General features: G+C 38.2%; 1 protein-coding gene across 2 annotated transcripts in view; it reads left to right on the forward strand.

Moving 5' to 3' along the window:
* Positions 1-19107, forward strand: part of LOC107708125 (chromodomain-helicase-DNA-binding protein 6-like) — a 43912-nt gene that overhangs the window by 21721 nt on the left and 3084 nt on the right. The window contains exons 14-39 of one of the 2 annotated variants that reach the window (XM_016512275.1): positions 381-624; positions 1905-2081; positions 2803-2946; positions 3772-4027; positions 4149-4359; positions 5250-5445; positions 6673-6837; positions 7067-7246; positions 8049-8159; positions 8392-8594; positions 8837-9036; positions 9632-9791; positions 10131-10220; positions 10334-10437; positions 10690-10819; positions 10905-10980; positions 11084-11132; positions 11645-11900; positions 12359-12567; positions 12662-14515; positions 15186-15325; positions 15558-15770; positions 16256-16732; positions 17246-17452; positions 17880-18023; positions 18111-18215. In XM_016512275.1, the coding sequence (XP_016367761.1) occupies positions 381-624; positions 1905-2081; positions 2803-2946; positions 3772-4027; positions 4149-4359; positions 5250-5445; positions 6673-6837; positions 7067-7246; positions 8049-8159; positions 8392-8594; positions 8837-9036; positions 9632-9791; positions 10131-10220; positions 10334-10437; positions 10690-10819; positions 10905-10980; positions 11084-11132; positions 11645-11900; positions 12359-12567; positions 12662-14515; positions 15186-15325; positions 15558-15770; positions 16256-16732; positions 17246-17452; positions 17880-18023; positions 18111-18215 (6301 nt within the window). The remainder of the gene's footprint in view (positions 1-380; positions 625-1904; positions 2082-2802; positions 2947-3771; positions 4028-4148; positions 4360-5249; positions 5446-6672; positions 6838-7066; positions 7247-8048; positions 8160-8391; positions 8595-8836; positions 9037-9631; positions 9792-10130; positions 10221-10333; positions 10438-10689; positions 10820-10904; positions 10981-11083; positions 11133-11644; positions 11901-12358; positions 12568-12661; positions 14516-15185; positions 15326-15557; positions 15771-16255; positions 16733-17245; positions 17453-17879; positions 18024-18110; positions 18216-19107) is intronic. The other variant, XM_016512274.1, reaches the window with a different exon arrangement.

Here is a 19107-nt window from a genome sequence, read left to right on the forward strand (position 1 = left end):
TAAATAAATAAAATTGATCATGTTTAGACTATTGAATAATTTTGTCTGACACAATATAATGTCTTTCAATTGTCTTTTAAATAATAACTATTATAATATGAATAAATGTATAGAATATTATAATATATAATTTGTTTAATATATCAGCATGTAATTAACTTTATAATAATTATGTAACTAAATAATAATAATAATAATTAACAGCTCTAACTAAAAGCAAATGCAATAATGTTACCTAATAAAAGCCTAATAACTATATAAAAAAAATAATATGGATGGTGATAACGATCACAATTTCATACAACAAAAAGATGCCCAAAACTGCGATCTGACATGATTAATAAACTCCTTAACTCCTGAACATGTTTCTCTTGATGTAGGAAAAACTGTATTCTGGCTGATGAGATGGGGCTGGGGAAGACCATCCAGTCCATCACGTTCCTCTATGAGATTTATCTCATGGATCTGAGAGGACCCTTCCTCATCATCGCCCCGCTCTCCACCATCACCAACTGGGAGAGAGAGTTCCGCACATGGACTGAAATTAACGTCATCGTCTATCACGGCAGCCAGATCAGTCGGCAGATGATCCTGCAGTATGAGATGTACCACCGAGATGAACAGGTGAGTCAAACAGAGCGATTCATTTTGAGTTCTCAGTAGTCAGTTGAACGGAAGTACAGTATAGTTAGATTCACCAATTTTTTTTTTATACTGTTATTACTATTTGTGTGTGTCTATGTATTATGTGCTGACAATTTGTATTAAAAATCTTCATAAAATTGACACTGACTGAAGACTGGAGTAATGATGCTGAAAATTCAGCTATGATCACAGGAATAAATGTAATTTTAAAAAATATTAAAATATAAAACAGTTTAAATTGTAATAATATTTAACGATATTACTGTTTTTACAGTATTTTTTATTAAAGGGGTCATATGATGCTGCTAAAAAGAACATTATTTTGTGTATTTGGTGTAATGAAATGTGTTTATGCGGTTTAAAGTTCAAAAAACACATTATTTTCCACATACTGTACATTATTGTTTCTCCTCTATGCCCCGCCTTTTTGAAACGCGTCGATTTTTACAAAGCTCATCGGTCTGAAAAAGCGAGGTGTGCTGTGATTGGCCAGCTATCCAATGCATTGTGATTGGCCGAATACTTCAAGCATGAGACGAAAATGTTACGCCCCTCACATACTATTGATGCCGTGTCCAGCCGGAGCGACGAGGCATAAACATTAAAACCCATTACAAACGAGGCATTTGTTGCATCCAGTGGGGACATAATTACTGATTATAATGACTTATACTGTCTTTTTACGCGTTGCGTTGCATCGCGCCACGTAAACAAAACCATGTCTGCATTTGTGATCGGAGAAACAACAAATAACAAGCCCTACTCTACACTGCTCAAAACTCGCATTTGAATCAAATTCTTTAAATATGTAAACGTACATACAGGCTGTGAGTCAGAAGCGCCAGACTGTCCTTGCAAAGTTGCAACTGCCCCACCTTATAGAACAGCCTTTGAGCACAGACCCATTGTAGGCTATATGCACCAAGAGCTTGTAACACTCCAAAGAGAAAGGAAAAATTGAAATCGCATCATATGACCCCTTTAAATAAATGCAGCCTTGGTGAGTACAAGAGTCTTACTGACCCCAAACCTTTGAACAGTAGTGTAAAAAAAAACAGTAATTCACTATGTGGCACATTTTACCCCACATAATAAATATCTAAAGCATTTATATCATTTTGGTGAAATTTTTGCCCGAACTCTGGTTAATGTCTAACCTTACTTTACACCTATTTTTACCACAGTGAGGGGGTGTGGTAGGCACAACTTTATTATTTTTATTACAGTGTATACAATCAGTCTTTTTCTTGCTCCTTCAGGGAAACATTGTGTCTGGCCAGTTTAAGTTTCATGGAATAATCACTACATTTGAAATGATAATGGCTGACTGTCCAGAGCTGAAGAAGATTAACTGGCGGTGTGTGGTGATCGACGAGGCCCATCGCCTAAAAAACCGCAACTGTAAACTGCTGGAGGGACTCAAACTCATGAACCTGGTAAATGTTATGCTCGTTCGTGGACCATGAAACATAAGTAGACGTTTTTGTCATGGGATGTAAGTGTCATGTGTCATTTATAATATCAACTGCTCTACAAATGATTCAAAGAGTTTCCAGAAAAGGAGAAGTAAAGCCATCTGTGAGCTAAAATATAGTGCTATCTCTTATGTATCTCATTTATCTGCTTCACTGCATTTATATGCACACATCCTCTCTGGACACAGAATGAGTAATCTCATCTCTCTCACTTTACATATTACTGCAGCCATGGCCAGTGTGTGTAAACTGAACTACATTTGATGCAGTGCCACTTTATCCAACAAAATATCTCGCAGCTAATTAGGTTTTCGCAGATGCATTTTGATATACAGTGGTTTAAAAAGTATTTGGACGATTAAGCCATTTTGCAGTAGTGAATGACATCCAGAATGTGTATAAATAGTGTTTTCACTATATTTAAATTTGTAAATAAATGCTACTTTTGATATTTTGTATCGAATGCATTTATTTTTAATTGAGACTTCAGTGTCCAAATACTTTTTTGGTCCACAGTATACAAATGTATCCTTATGTTGGAGCCCAAATGTGTGTGATTATGTTCAAAGTCCAGCTCAATGTTTCCCAGTGTTGTTTCTCCGTCTTCATCCAGAGAGAGTTGGTATAGATATCTTAAAATGTACATACATACTTAATGTTTCTATGTGTCTTCTCTCTTAAGGAACATAAAGTCCTTCTCACAGGAACCCCTTTGCAGAACTCAGTTGAGGAACTCTTCAGTCTGCTTAACTTTCTCGAACCCTCACAGTTCCCTTCCGAGACCACTTTCCTGGAGGAGTTTGGAGACCTGAAGACAGAAGAGCAGGTGAGATCTAACCCTTGATTGGAAGCTTGTTATCTTTCCTTATGGGCTAGATAAACCTCTACACAATATTCTGCTCCACCTAGAGGATAGTAGGCAACATCCTTATTAAAATTTTGTGGTCAATGCCGATAAACTCAGAATAGCCAAATAAAGTGCTGATGTATTTTTGTAGGGCAACCTGAAAGTTAGCATGACCCTGGTTCCCTCGATAAAAAGCTAGTAGGATTTTTCCATTGGCTTTTGGCTTTTTGCTGAAAATAAGCTTGGTGACCAACAAAAGTTTAAAACAACAAGCTACACCACAGTCAGACGACTTCGGCTTCACCACCATTATGTTTTCCATAACGCTTTTGATCTTTATTTAAAATCTACAAGTTGGAAAGTCTGAGTTAGAATAGTTTTCAAGAGCACAATTTATTAACACAACAAGGCTGTAAAAGCAACTAGTGAGTAGATGAGTTTACCTGTTCAGTGTGACGTTTAATGTCCCTGACTACCTTTTTTATTCCCATTTAGCCACTTGTTAGCAACCGACTTTTTCAAGACATAAAAAAAACCAAAAATTTTTTCATGTGGAGTGTTACAGATGTAATTCGTGTTGTAGAATAAAACTTGAAAATATCTTGAACTTGTGTTAATCACAGACTTTATTTTAGGCAATTAACCAAAAACCCTTTCAAAAAACCCTTTGATTTTGGAAAGATGGAAGTGGAAAATGCTCATTTATTTCCAGGTTTTAGGACTCAATATTAGGCCATATGGCCTGATTATTATTGACTGATTATGTGCCCAGCTTTAACCTGAGAAACATCAACATATCCTCAGGTAAAGAAACTGCAAGCCATTCTGAAGCCCATGATGTTGAGGAGACTGAAGGATGACGTGGAGAAGAATCTGGCCCCTAAAGAGGAGACAATCATTGAGGTGGAGCTCACTAATATTCAGAAGAAATACTACCGCGCCATTCTGGAGAAAAACTTTGCCTTCCTTGCCAAGGGAGCAAACCAGCACAACATGCCCAACCTCATCAACACAATGATGGAGCTTCGCAAGTGCTGCAATCACCCATACCTCATTACAGGTGACATCTGGTGTTTAGATCAAGTGTCAATATGAAATATCTTGGTTGCAGTTTTCTACATCTCAGTAGCCACACCTCTAATTTGTAGCGCTGAAGTAGTCTCCCATCTTCCTTCTGTCAGGTGCTGAAGAAAAGATCCTTGAGAGCTTCAAGAAAACCTACAGTTCTGATGCTATAGATTTTCAGCTGCAGGCAATGATCCAGGCCGCTGGTAAACTAGTACTTATTGACAAGTTGCTGCCAAAGCTGCTGGCCGGAGGACATAAAGTGCTGGTGTTTTCCCAGATGGTCCGGTGCCTGGATATACTGGAGGACTACCTCATTCAGAGGAGGTGAGACAGTTGCTTATTATACAGTGCCATGTGTCATACTTCTATAAACAATGTTCAGCTGTTTTTGAAACTGTATGTGAATGAGGAAATAGACTCCGAATGTTGATTTGAAATCAAAACTTGGTTTACTTCACTTGTTGCTTTTCTTCAGGGATCCCATAGTACTGAAAAAGCACTTAATTTTTTTTTTTTTAATTTTAACGTTTTTTAAATACTTTATTTAAAAAATCCATGGAAATTCATTGGTCAAAATGTGCGAGAAACCTGTCTTATTACAACATTTAAGAAAAAGGTTTGGGGTCAAGTGAGATTTTTTTTTTTTTAAGAATTAATTATTTTTATTCAGCAAGGTTGCAATAAATTGATCAAAAGTGACAGTAAAGACATAATATTACAAAAGATTTCTATTTCCAATAAATGCTATTCTTATTAACTTTTTATTTATCAAAAAATCCTGAAAAAAAGTATCACCGTTGACACAAAAATATGAAGCAGCACAACTGAAAATTCAGCTTTGACAACTCTGGAATAATGTACATTTATTACATTAGAAAATCATTATTTTAGATTGTTGTAATATTTCACAATATAAATTTTTCTTTTAATGCATTGTTGATAAAATAAATGCGTCCTTGGTGAGCATAATTCTTTTTTCAGAAACATCTTCCCAACCCCAAACTTTTGTGTATATTCTAGGGATGTAACGATTAACCGTGAGCCGGTTGAAAATCGATTTAATATTCATCAAAATATTTCAAAATGCATGGCTGAAACAGTAAACAAAATATGAGAGCTATGGTGGAGAAAGAGTGGGATTGGTAGTTTTCATGCATAAAGAATATAGATGTGAAAAGGAAATGTCTTCTCTGAAATTTGTATAATACATGTAGGTATACATACGAGCGTATTGATGGGAGAGTTCGAGGGAATCTACGGCAGGCCGCCATCGATCGCTTCAGTAAGGTGGATTCTGACCGCTTCGTGTTCCTCCTCTGTACACGAGCAGGAGGTCTGGGCATCAACCTCACCGCCGCTGACACCTGTATTATATTTGACTCAGACTGGAACCCGCAGAACGACTTGCAGGTAAAGACGTAGATCTTTTATGTACAGTATCAGTGAGACTCTCCTCCATTAGCAATTTCCATTCTATATATATATGTATTTTAGCAGCTTTTTAGCAGCACAGGCTTTTCGAATAAATATTAAAGGGGTGGTTGATTTATGATTTCACTTTTTGAACTTTAGTTAGTGTGTAATGTTGCTGTTAGAGCATAAACAACGTCTGCAAAGTTATGACGCTCAAAGTTCAATGCAAAGGGAGATATTTTCTTTTAAAGAAATCGCTGTTTAAGGACTACAAAAAAACGGCTGATAGGGACTACAACGAGCTTCTTCCAGGGTTTGTGACATCACTAACCCCGATGTTTACATAAACCCCACCCCCGGGAACACGCAACTACCCATAATTTTAAGGGGGCGTGACGTTTCCGGACAACGTGCACTAGGCGGTTAGCGAATCACAAACACACTGAGCCCGCTAGCCAATCAGAGCCCATTGTGTATTTCTGAGGGAGGGGCTACATAGAACCAGGAACTCAACAAACCGTTTTGACGAGAATGGAAACAGCGGTGTAGAATAAAGGTAAAATATGTGAAAATAATGCGTTTTTAAAAAAAACGAAGCATGAACACATGTTACACTGCACCCCATAAACACAGTCAAGCTTTCGAAAAAAGCTGATCAACCACCCTTTTAAAGGGTTAGTTCACCCAAAAATGAAAATTAGTCCATAAATTACTCGCCCTCAAGTCATCCTAGGTGTATATGACTTTTTTCTTTCAGACGAATCTAGTCGGAGTTATATTAAAAATTGTCTTTGATCTTTCAAGCTGTTTCATGGAACTCAGCAGGTGTTGCATGCATCAGTCCAAATGAAGTTAAATAAAAAGCGCCCATCCATAAAAAAAAATCAGCCCGGAACTGCTTTATGGATATTTTTCTTACAAAAACGCATCGATTCGCTAAAGGAGACCTTTGTTCACCCCCCGGAGCCGTGTGAGACCTTTTTTACGGATGGGCGCTTTTTATTTAACTTCTTTTGGACTGATGCACTGCAACACCCGCTGAGTGCCATGAAACAGCTTGAAAGATCAAAGACTATTTTTAATATAACTCCGACTGGATTCGTCTGAAAGAAGAAAGTCATATACACCTAGGATGACTTGAGGGAGAGTAATTTATGGGCTAATTTTCATTTTTGGGTGAACTAACCCTTTAAGTTTGTTATGAACATGCTTTGAATTCCACAGGCTCAAGCTCGCTGCCACCGGATCGGTCAAAGCAAAGCAGTGAAAGTATATCGCCTTATTACACGAAACTCATACGAGAGGGAGATGTTTGACAAGGCCAGTCTGAAACTGGGATTGGACAAGGCTGTTCTGCAGGACATCAACCGCAAGGGCAGTATCAATGGGGTGAGGGATCCACAACTTTTAACTTTTATCTTCTAGTGATGAATTGAGAAAATGTATCCACCTAAAGTGGAATAGCATATCCAAGACTTGTTGGTCTTAAAGGCATAGTTCACCCAAAAAGACAAACTCTGTCATCGTTTACTCGCCTACATGCCAATCCAAACCTGTGGAGCATAAAAGATTTTTAAAGAAAAAAGTATTGTCTAATTACTTTGCCTTCCTCTTTCAGGTTCAGCAGCTCTCTAAGATGGAGGTGGAAGATCTTCTCAGGAAGGGAGCGTACGGGGCGCTTATGGATGAGGAAGATGAGGGCTCTAAATTTTGCGAAGAGGATATTGATCAGATCCTGCAGCGACGCACACAGACTATCACAATCCAGTCTGAGGGGAAGGGATCAACTTTTGCCAAGGTGCACATCTCGACATACACTACCATTAATATTTGGGGTCTATAAGATTTTTTTTATGTTTTTGAAAGAAGGCTCACCAAGGCGGCCTGTATTTAATCAAAAATACAGTAAAAACTGTAATATTGTTTAATATTACTACAATTTAAAAGTAATATTTTGTATTTGAGTGTATGTTAAAATGTAATTTATTGCTGTGATGTAAAACTGAATTTTCAGCATCATTACTCCAGTCCAGTGGTGGACGAAGTACACAAATCAAGTACTTGAGTAAAAGTACAGATACCAGTCTTCAGTGTCACATGATCCTTCAGAAATCATTTCTTATATGCTGATTTGCTGCTCATGAAACATTTCTTGTTATTGCCAATGCTGAAAACAGTTGTGCTGCTTCATTTTTTGTGGAAACAGTGATACATTTTTTCCAGGATTCTTTAATGAATAAGAAGTTTGAAATGAAAGTCTTCAGATCGTTAATTATCACTTTTGATCAAAGTAATGCATCCTTGCTAAATAAAAGTATTAAATTCTTTCAAAAACAATTCTTACTGACATCAAACCTTTGTGTCGACTTTTGAGATTTGCAAAACTGATTTACAAAAAACAATTGCCAATGTTTTTTCCCTTGGTATCTCTGTTCATATTTTTGTGTTCAGTGCTGTTGGTCATAAATATGGTAGATGAGTGGAAAAGTCATGTGAATGAAAAAGCTGAATAAGCGTTGCATATATCAGTATAACACTTTGATGTGTGATCTCGATCTTAAAATAAGCGTTTATAATCCTTTATTATTTACCAATTGCAGGCTAGCTTTGTGTCTTCAGGGAACCGTACAGACATCTCTCTGGATGATCCAAACTTCTGGCAGAAGTGGGCCAAAATTGCTGAACTCGAAATTGACTCCAAGGCAGAAAAGGTAAAAATCGTGATTTTTAAAAGCCAAAGCTTTGCATATATGAGATCCTTGTGACTCAGGTGGTGTAATGCAAGAGAATCAACTCCTAGACTAGAGAGAGAATATAAAGGGCATTTGAATATCAGCAGAGTCAAAACAGATGGGTTGCTTTAATGTGTTTGCATATTGGTGACATTTAAGGAGTAAAATATTGAGAAGGCAACACTTTCTGACTAGTGTCTGTGTCTTCCAGGAGAGTCTGGTGATCGACACCCCTCGCGTAAGGAAGCAGACGCGTCACTATAACTCATTTGAGGATGATGAACTGATGGAGTTCTCTGAACTGGACAGTGACTCAGAAGAACGACCCTGTCGCACAAGACGTCTCAGCGATCGCAACAGACGCTACCTCCGAGCGGAGTGCTTCAGAGTGGAGAAAAACCTTCTCATTTTCGGGTCAGTGCTTAATTTGTTTTCGGCTGCCCACTCATTCCTTCTGGGTCACCTTCTGTTGCCCTACAACAGGCTGTTAATGAAGTGACTGTTTTTAAACAAGACAAAAGCTAAAAGATTAATCTAAGACCGTTTTCTGCCATTACATGGGCAGATCAATCTGACCGAATAAATATTGGAGCCATAAATTAGACCATATGCAGGTTATACATCTCAGACAGATGAAATGTTTGCTGTGTGTACAGGTGGGGTCGCTGGAAGGATATTCTCAATCATGGGCGTTTTAAATGGCACCTGACGGAGCGAGACATGGAGGTGCTGTGCAGGGCACTTCTAGTCTACTGTGTTCGCCATTATAAGGGAGACGACAAAATTAAGAGCTTCATTTGGGATCTGATCACACCCACTAAAGACGGACACAATCAAGCACTACAAAACCACTCAGGTTCTTAATAATTTTGTTCACACCTGCAGTTATTCTTTTTTATCAATTCATTCATTCATTCTTTTTGAGATGACTTTATTCAGGATCTGTTGTCATTTAAATAAAACAATAAATTAGTCAATTAATCAGTAACCATGCTCAAGGTCTCCAAATTTTTAAAAGTTTTTTTAAATAGGTTTTTTATTGCATTTTCAAATTGAAAAAAATTGAAAATAAATGTAATTAATTGATTACTAAATACTCCATTTTCTTGTAATATTAAATTTAAATTTGAATGTCCATATATATATACAGTGGGTACGGAAAGTATTCAGACCCCCTTAAATTTTTCACTCTTTGTTATATTGCAGCCATTTGCTAAAATCAAGTATTCTTTCTTAAACTTTGAAGAAGTTACATCAAAATGCTTTCACTGCTTGAATGAACTGCAAAATCTTTTGTGCTGAAATTGATTGACAGTCAATGTATTTAAACAATGAAATTATTAATTACCATTAATTGAAGTTCAATTAATCATAAGCATCCCTAATTCTTAGTTATTTGTCTATTTAAATAGAATTTAATATATGTCATGAAATGCATTTTACCTGTCCAGGTCTGTCTGCTCCTGTCCCGCGGGGTCGTAAAGGCAAGAAGCTGAAGAACCAGTTGAGTCCACCTGAGCTGAAGAATGCAGACTGGCTGGTCCACTGTAACCCAGAGGTTGTGCTTCAGGATGACAGCTACAAGAAACATCTCAAACAACACTGCAACAAGTAAGACTTGTGGATATTGTGTAACATATCAGCAAAAGTACATTTTGCACCATGATCATATCACATAAATAGTAAGTACTTTAATCAGGGTGCATAGTTAAAATTTTCATGCATCCTGTCAGTCATGAAATTATATTTGTCATTATTTAATTTCAATATAATGAGATCAGACAAATTGTAATTTATATATAAAAAAAAAATAATAATAAAAAATATATATATATTTACATATATATATATATATATATATATATATGTGTGTGTGTGTGTGTGTGCGTGCTCTGATAACATCATGATTACAGGGTTTTAAATGTGATCATCATGTATCATCATAAACAGGGTGCTACTGAGGGTGCGGATGCTGTACTATCTGAAGGTCGAAGTGCTGGGGGAGGCTGCTAATCAGGCTCTTGAAGGGATCCCAGCCAGGTACTACATGACACACAGTCTCTCTTAATCCCATGCATACCTCATTAATTCCATATCAAGCTGTTGTCGTTGTAGAGTGGCTTAATATGTAAGCATCTGTGTGTTTTCTGCAGTAAACTGGAGGTAACCCTGCCTGATATTGACTACATTGAGATCCCTACAATATGGTGGGATGCTGAAGCGGATAAATCGCTGCTTATTGGAGTTCACAAACATGGTGAGACATCATCCAAGAATGGGTGCAACCGTTACACCCAGTTTTATGATGCAATTCTTGTGCATATGCAGTATAGCAAGGGAAATCTGTGCAGGCACAAATACATAAGTCATTTTTTACTTTTTAGCAGAGATGTGATGCATTTGAATGCAATTACAGTATCTTTTTATATGATTTAGATGGTCACATGGTTCATATTGACTTCCTCTTGCTTTCACCATGTGCATTAACTTCTCTTTGTGTCCCATGCAGGATATGAGCGGTATAACGCCATGCGTGCAGACCCTGCTCTGTGTTTCCTGGAGCGAGTGGGTATGCCTGATGTCACTGCATTGACGGTAGAGCAAAGTGGAGCAGAAACTGCTTCAGATGTACCTGATAGGTAATATGCTTTTAAATGAGCAGCAGAGATATAACAGTCGTGCCTCTTGGCTCTTACAACCATAAACACGCTTCTTCTTTTGCAGTATCAGCAAGAGTGATGAAATCAAAGAGGAGAACGACATTAAGTCTGAGGAATTAGAAGAGAAAATAGAGATCAAGGTAATAATAGGAAGTCGAAGGAATGTGAAGTCGGATGAATTTTGCTAAATGTCTTAACCAAATGCTCAGACTGTTCATTTAAGTAAAGTTTTCTTTTACAAAGGAGGAACCCATGTCAGAGGAAACAGGGAAAAATTACAATACAGTGACAGGTATTGAAACCTTCCTTATCTATTTACTTATTTACAGAACCATTAATTGTTTGTAAATACTGTTAAGAGATGGTCACAATAGATTTTAATCATGCAAAGTTATTTGAGGAGATGATGTCATGTTTCTTTTTAATAAAATCTAAATTATAGTTAAAAATAAAATGTAAAAATATGCAGTTTACTCCAGTTTCCTTTGTCATTGAAAAGTAGCCTTTGTTGTTAAAAAAAAAAACTTGTATGCAGAGGGCTAAATTAATTTTTGTCATACCTGCCAATGCTGGATAAATTGAGAAATTTTTCCAGCCATCAGTATTTTTATGCTATAAATATGGATACAGAGGGTAGAGTTCTCTAAACTTGAACTTTAGTATGCAGGTGAAAAAAAATCTTATTGAAAGTTGTCATATTGCTCTCTATTGCATTGGCATTCATATAAATGTGACACAAATCCAAAGGTGATCACCCCTTAATATGAACTTTAGGTTGAGTCTAAAGTAGCATTTCTTTTGAAGGGGGATTTATAGGATCTCTCGCAGCAGACCTTGTTGCAGAAGTGATGGAGCAGGGACGGATACAGTGGCCGGTAGGCTCAGCTCTTACAGCACGTCTGCGGCGCCTCATTACTGCCTATCAGCGTTATACACGCCGTGAGCCGCTTCGTCATGATTTCCTCTTACATGAGGGAATTGCACCTGTGGCTTGGCAAATAGGAGAGTTTAGGCACTGCACTACTGAGCCTGATCCGCTCTTTTTGGAGTGGCAACGAAGGTGAGTGATGTGACAATGGTTTTATTGTTTACAGTTATTTTCTCAAGATGAAATCAAATACTTTAATCTGCTTTTTTATTTTAAACATATGCAAATGGAAACCAGCTCCTTTGGGTAAAATTGTAGTACTTTCGCTGCCTTCAAGTAATGTTGAAATAATCATAATAAACACTAAGCATTAAGAGGATGAGGAACATCAACAAAGTGAACAAAAAAATTAGAGCAGCATGATAAAAGACAAAATCAACAGCTAAACACTAAATTGAATTATTGGCTAGCATAAAATCCTTGAGGACTGTATAAACATTGAAATGTTACAGGTCATGATGAACATTGGAAGAATAGTATTTTGATTCTGCATTGGGTAAGAGATTAATAATGTGTGCTGAAAATCAGTTAATTCAATTTTTGAGGCAAATTTTTGTTTTTTTTTAGTTAACATATCTTCTTTGACACAGGTGGACACGTCGAGAGCAGGCTGACTTCAATCGCACAGTGTCCTCGTTTGGAGTAGTGTATGACCAAGAGAAGAAGACCTTAGACTGGAGCCAGTTCCGTGCCCTTGCTCGATTAGAGAGGAAGACGGACGAAAGCTTAGAGAGATATTTCCACAGCTTTGTTTCAGTGTGTCGAACTGCATGTAGACTGCCGCCCAGAAAAGATGAAGGTAAAATGGATATTTGATTTGATAGTTTGGTGAAGCTAATAATAATAGAAGCTAAATCTGTCATAATGTATACACAACTTCTTGTCTCATGTAGGTAATGTGGATCCATCACTGTTTGTGGAGCCCATTACAGAAGAGCGAGCTGCCCGAACATTATATCGTATCGAGCTTTTGAGAAAGGTCCGTGAGCAAGTATTGCGCCACCCGCTCCTGGGGGCACGACTACAGCTATGTCGCCCTAGTCTGTACTTGCCCGTCTGGTGGGAGTGTGGCAAACATGACCGTGATCTTCTCATTGGGGTTGCTAAGCATGGCTTGAGTCGAACAGACTTCTACATCCTCAATGACCCCCAATTATCCTTCCTGGAGGCCCACCGGAACTATGTTCATAAAGAAAACCACAGATATCCTGTCCCAGGCTTGCCCCACCACCATTGCTGCTTGTATGATGCCAACCTTGGGCATTGTCAGTCCCCACAACCTCCAGAGTATCACCCCACACCTTCACACCACACACCAACACAACTCGTCCATTCTCATGGGCATCACCAGCCCACAGAAGTGGTGGCATCAGAGTCTGGAAGTTCCCTAGGGATAGGTACAGGAATCAGGGAAGGATTTTTGGATTGCCCTCCACTGGATGACTCTCTGGAGTTGGGTTCTTTACAACATGAAGGCTTGACATCAGACACACTACATAGCAAGTCTGGTAAAGAGGCCTTCAATGGATTCCCGTTCAATTCTGCAACAGGTGGGCAGAATATGCTAAATTCGTACGGTGTCCAAGGGGAGCTAAATGGGTCTCAAGGAGACATGGCGGACTCCATAGCTGGGAAACTTCGCAGCGATGTTCTGGTGGGAGAGCAAGGGTCTTCTGAAGAGACTGGCTTAATGGCTCCGTCTGTGGAACTAGATGAACTTCAAACTCCATGGGAAAGCTCGGACCATGCTGAAGCCTCTGACATGTTCAACGAGACTGATCCCATCTTGGGAGCGCAAACTTTGGAACCCAGCTTTCTCGATGCTCCTCAACCAGAAGATGGACATGAGGGTGATGAAACGCTCACTGACTGTTTGAGCATGCCTAGTTCGGACTCTCAAAGCAACCCTATTGAACCACTGGCACCGAGCTTCATGTTGTTCAAAGACCTTAATGTTGGAGAGACTTCTGTGGATCAGACAGATCTATCAGCCAGTCTTCCAGAATATGTTCCACCACCACCACCTCTTGGACTCACGGATGTGAGTCTTGACCAGACAGATCCCATTAGTGAGGAGCAAGAGGACAAGCTTAGTGATTCCAGCATCACACATGGTGTTCCCAGTCCAGAAGAAGGAGCTGAAAGCATAGGGTTTCAAGATCTTTCCCCAGACAGCCCAAAGACAATGGATACTCAAGATGAGTTGCCTTCAATAGCGTCTCAAATCGAAAATTGTCTTGAGGAATCCCAGAAAGGGGACTACAAAGTGCCATTTGAAGATTCCAATGGAGATTTGAAAGATCCTTGTGAAGTGGCCTTGGATGAACCTTACGAAAAGCCTCTAACAGAGCCAGAAAAAGTGCCTTTAGAGGAGTCTTACGATTTGACTTGTGACGAGACCCTGCAGGAACCTTGCGAAGGGTTTCAGCAAGACACAGCGGAACAGCAGTTGGTGGAAGAACCCTGCAAAGAACCATCAGAGCCAATTGAAGAGTGCAATCTAACTAACACTACTCTCTCAACAGATTACCCTATGCCGCCTTCACTCCCATCATCTCCTACTACCTTACCTGACACCTCTGAATCCCCGGGCCTTGACGCAGTCCCAAAACAAGAGCTCCTCATGGATCCAGTGGTATCAGATGTGAAGCCTGAGCCAGATAGCACTACGCAGATCCCTCACCTTGAGCAGACTGAGGTTTTGGAAGTAAAGGACAAGATAAAAGATGAAAGTGCAATGGCACCAGGTACTGTGACTGTAGACTTTAGCTTTCTACCTTTTATGTTTTGTTTCTGATTCCGTTAGTTTTATGTAGTAATTCCAGGTCTATTGAGTTTCTTAATATTTCACCACATTCTTTACAAAACTAGTAATGGCAGCTGAAGCTGTTTACCCTTATAGAGAAAAACAGCTTAAATCAGTCTGAGATGGTTTGCTGGCCAAGTTGGTGTTTAGCTTGTTGGACAGCTGTTTTCCAAGCCTGACCTCTTGATAAGTGTCCAAAAACTAGCAAAACTTGATCGGCTTACACAACAAGTTTAGGGACAAACCTATTTTAGAAGAAAAAGACAATGATATAAGCAGAATAACTGACTCCTGACTGTTGAATTATTGATAATTATTGATGTTGTGGCTGCATTACCACCTTTAGTGTACATTAAATTATCCAACGGTTTGTCATCACTTATTTCTAATTGTTGGCAAACATTAGTCAGATTTGCTTGATGGAATCACTTAATATTTTTAGTATAATAAATAAAACAAATTACATGCTGATAAATGATTGTTTCTCACTATGTTCATAAAACCCAGTGGAAAACATAAGGAATAAAGAATTTAAAAAACTGTTTTAGTCTCTTTCTCTCCCAGCATGCTTTGAATAATAATTCTTGTCATTTTTTTCTTTGTATTTTTAGCATTATTGGGAGATGTTGATGGACCACGCTTTGTATTGCCCATGTGTGAGATGGCAGACAGTGTCCATGAAATAAGGGAACCAACCATTGCTCAGCTTCTACAAGAGAAAGCACTCTTCTCCTTCTCAGAGTGGCCTAAGGTATTATGTTGGTGGTTGTTTCTTGCTTATATTATTATCCTGTACGATGCTTCATTAATTAGTTATGCTGAAAAAATATTTTGTATATTCTGCTGAAAATATGAAAGTCTTCTCTTAAATGAAATAAGTAAGACTGGTGTCAGCCCACAGCATACCACTAGATATGTACCAGTCACATGTTTCTGCAGTTAGACCCACTTCATACCCTGTTTTGTCTTTTTTCCCCCTACAGGACAGAGTGATCATCAACCGTATTGACAGTATCTGCCACACTATCTTAAAGGGGAAGTGGCCTTCCTCCAGTCAACAGTATGAGTCTCCCACCTCATTGGCTAACACCTGCGTGCCCAGCAGTGCCCACCAGAGGGCAGGATTTCTGTCTACCAGAATGCCTATTTCTCAGAGCCTTAACTTTAACCCACACACAGTACCCCACTTAGCAAAGGTAGGTGTAAGATCACATCATCAGACAGGAGGTTTTTCAAGGTGTCTGCAAATCCTTAAAAAGTCTTTGGAAATATCTGGAAATAAATTATCTGAATGGAAAAACCTGGAAATATCAGGGTATTTTCAAAGTGTGATTTTTGAGGCCTGAAAGTCATGGAAATTAATGAAGTGTCTAAATTGTGGTTCCTTTGACAAAAATGATTGCAATTGATTGTTTTAATACATCTCACAAATGTAAATATCATCAAACGGCTAATAAATATCAGGATTGCATTTGTTTATTGCCCAGCATTTAATATCATTCAAACAGTTAAACTGATCAAAGCTGTAGTTTTGGTAAAACCATGCTATTTACTTACTTAATATGAATTTTCCTTCTTTGGTTTGTTGCAAAATTGGTTGAAAAACGTTTTAGATTTAATTAACTGAAACATGAAGATATTCTAGCTTTATTGTATTGATTTGTAACTCATGTCCCAACAGGAGCGGTTAGTGGCCCCAGTATTTCTCCCTGAGCTCAAACGTCCAAGACGGGGTTTTGAATTTGAGGCAGAAGTTCTTGCCAAACCAAGCAATCTTGGAGAAAAGATCCAGGTTGGCGTGCCTCATCGTGCTAACGCTCTCCTCCTTAATGGCTGGCAGGACGCCGCTATTGACCTCTCCAAACCAACAGAGCTAACAGCTGGTGGAGACAGTGGGCCAATCGGTCAGATGAGCCACACTGTCCAGTCAGCGCCACATAAAATAACTGGGATAGGCTCCATACAAGGCTCACTGGGATTGGATATGGCTGGCATTTTGCAGGCTGGACTGATTCACCCAGTCACGGGGCAGATTGTCAACGGTGGTCTTCATCGTGATGATTCAATGTTGAGACGGAGGAAAGGACGGAGAAGAAATGTGGAGACTCCTGATCTCAGCTTTATAAAGGGACGAAGCGTGAACTTGCCTGACCAGCAGGTTTGTGGAACCACTTATCAATGAAGTGGATAGAGTAGGACATCCAAAAAATGAAAATGGCACCATGTTATTCTAGCATTGTACTTTTTGTTTTGTGAAACATAAAAGGAGATGCTTGGCAACTCTACTCTTCTTTTCTGTACAAAGAAAGCTCATGATGATTTATCTCGCCAAGCTAAAAGTAAAAAGAAAGCACCATCAAAGATTAAATTCTTCATTAGAAGTGCAATGGGGTACTTTTTTTGATGTTACTTTTTTAGGGTACTTTTTTAAAACTAATTTGATGTTTTTAAAAAGATTTCCCATGAAAATATTTAAAATATGAATATGAAAGATCTTATATGGTCTCTTTTGTGATGTTGAAAGAAACTTATTTTGAAAGCTTTTATTTCAAACTTGGATCTTGCCATGAAAATAGCCTTTGATGCTGATATGGCTAAAATAAATTAATTAATTATATTAATAAATCAATATAACTGGCAAGTGTTTTGTTTATCTTTGTATACTCCACAGAGCGGGTCAGAGAGTATCAGCCACCCTGTTGTGTCCTCCACATCCTCCCAGTCAGAAGGCCCTCCAGCCACCCCGACTACACTTCCTACTCACCCTCCAGCCTCAGAGGCCATGAATGTGAGCTTGGACAGGGAAACAGCCAATAAAGGCCTAATGGAATGGCTCAGACAAAACCCCAACTACAACATGGAGCTTACTGCTTTTCCGGTAAGTTAGAAACAGAACTAAGTTTTATTTTATTAGAATAAAAAGTAATAATATTTCTGTGACATTTTCGTTTGAGTATTATAAACATCTATTAAGTTCCTATTAGATAAAGTTAAGGATCATATTTTTGTCTTACATTTTTAATTCCCTGTTTTACTTGAAAGTACGTCACATTACTACTAAAACAGATGTATATGTTAATGCAATTTCATGTTGACTTTGATGGTATTATGTTTTTATTTGTGTGTACGTTTAAGGTGCTTTAAAAAAAAGTAGCAAGGTTGATAACACTTTTTTCATCTAGAAAGATATTTGAATGATCCTAAATGTAAATGTTTATTGTATACAGCTTATATAAGCCTTGAAATAATATAATTGATATTTAATAGATTACTGTAACCTAATTTCTATTGCACGTCTTTCTTAGTCTCAGAATGCAAGCATGTTGCACAGTTTCTTGGAGCGTCCGAAGCAGAGAAGGCATCGCTGCAAAGACCCAACCAAGCTCGATGTCAACTCTCTAACTGGGGAGGAGAGAGTCCCAGTAGTGCACAGAAACACAGGCCGCAGGGTAACAAAAACATGCATAGATACTCATATATCCTTTCTTGTTTGTTTGTTTCATTTAATTTTGATGCCACAATTCTTCTGGTTGCAGCTTGGAGGCGCTATGGCTCCAGCCATTAAAGAGCTCTCCAGATGGCTGGATGCAAACTCAGAATACTCTGTGGCTCCTGATTGGGCAGATGTGGTGAAGCACTCCGTGAGTCATATATATTCTGTCTAGAAAGAGGCTGGAACCTGCAAGAAGCAGAGCAGAGAATGTTCCAGTGAAGCCACTCGTGAATATGTAGTAAACTGAACATAAGCTAATAGTCAAGGTTCATCATCTAAATGTTGACTAAAATTTATTGGTTCAGAGTGGAAGAAATATGGAAATGTAATAAGATCACAATCTTGCTTAAGTCCTTGAGCTGGTGACCCTCCTTATAGTTTGATTTGGACAGAAAGAAAGCATCTGCTAAATAACTAGCAATTGAAATTTTTACTTACAACCATTTCACAGTTCTGTGTGAAAGGCATCTACATAAAATCCCCCATAGGATGTCTATAATAGTCTATACTATAGTTTATAATATTCTATTGTATATTAATTTATTATTAGGGTAGGTAGGGTAAGTCTGAATTTGTTTATATTTGTTTGTTAATATTTTATAATTTAAAGGGTTAGTTCACCCAAAAATGAAAATTAGCCCATGAATTACTTTTACTTTACTTTTAGTCATTTAGCAGAGGCTTTTATCCAAAGCGACTTACAAATAAGAAAAAGTAATTAAAACTGAAAGCTAAAACTCTATAAATACTATATATATACACACATTTAAGAAAATAAAACGCGGTAAACTAAGCTTCTTTTTAATTAGTTTAACAAAACTCAAATTGAATTCAGCTGGACACACTTTCCTGTTTATCCCAACAAATGGCCAAGCAAAGCGCACGACACTGACACCTCACGCGATACAGTACGAGACCAAACGCCATTTTGAATTACTCACCCTCAAGGCATCCTAGGTGTATATGGCTTTCTTCTTTCAGGCGAATCCAGTCTGAGTTATATTAAAAATTGTCTTTGATCTTCCAAGCTGTTTAATGGC

The sequence above is a fragment of the Sinocyclocheilus rhinocerous genome, unplaced genomic scaffold (assembly GCF_001515625.1).
Source record: "Sinocyclocheilus rhinocerous isolate Xijiao unplaced genomic scaffold, SAMN03320098_v1.1 scaffold113, whole genome shotgun sequence".
NCBI classification, from domain to species: domain Eukaryota; kingdom Metazoa; phylum Chordata; class Actinopteri; order Cypriniformes; family Cyprinidae; genus Sinocyclocheilus; species Sinocyclocheilus rhinocerous.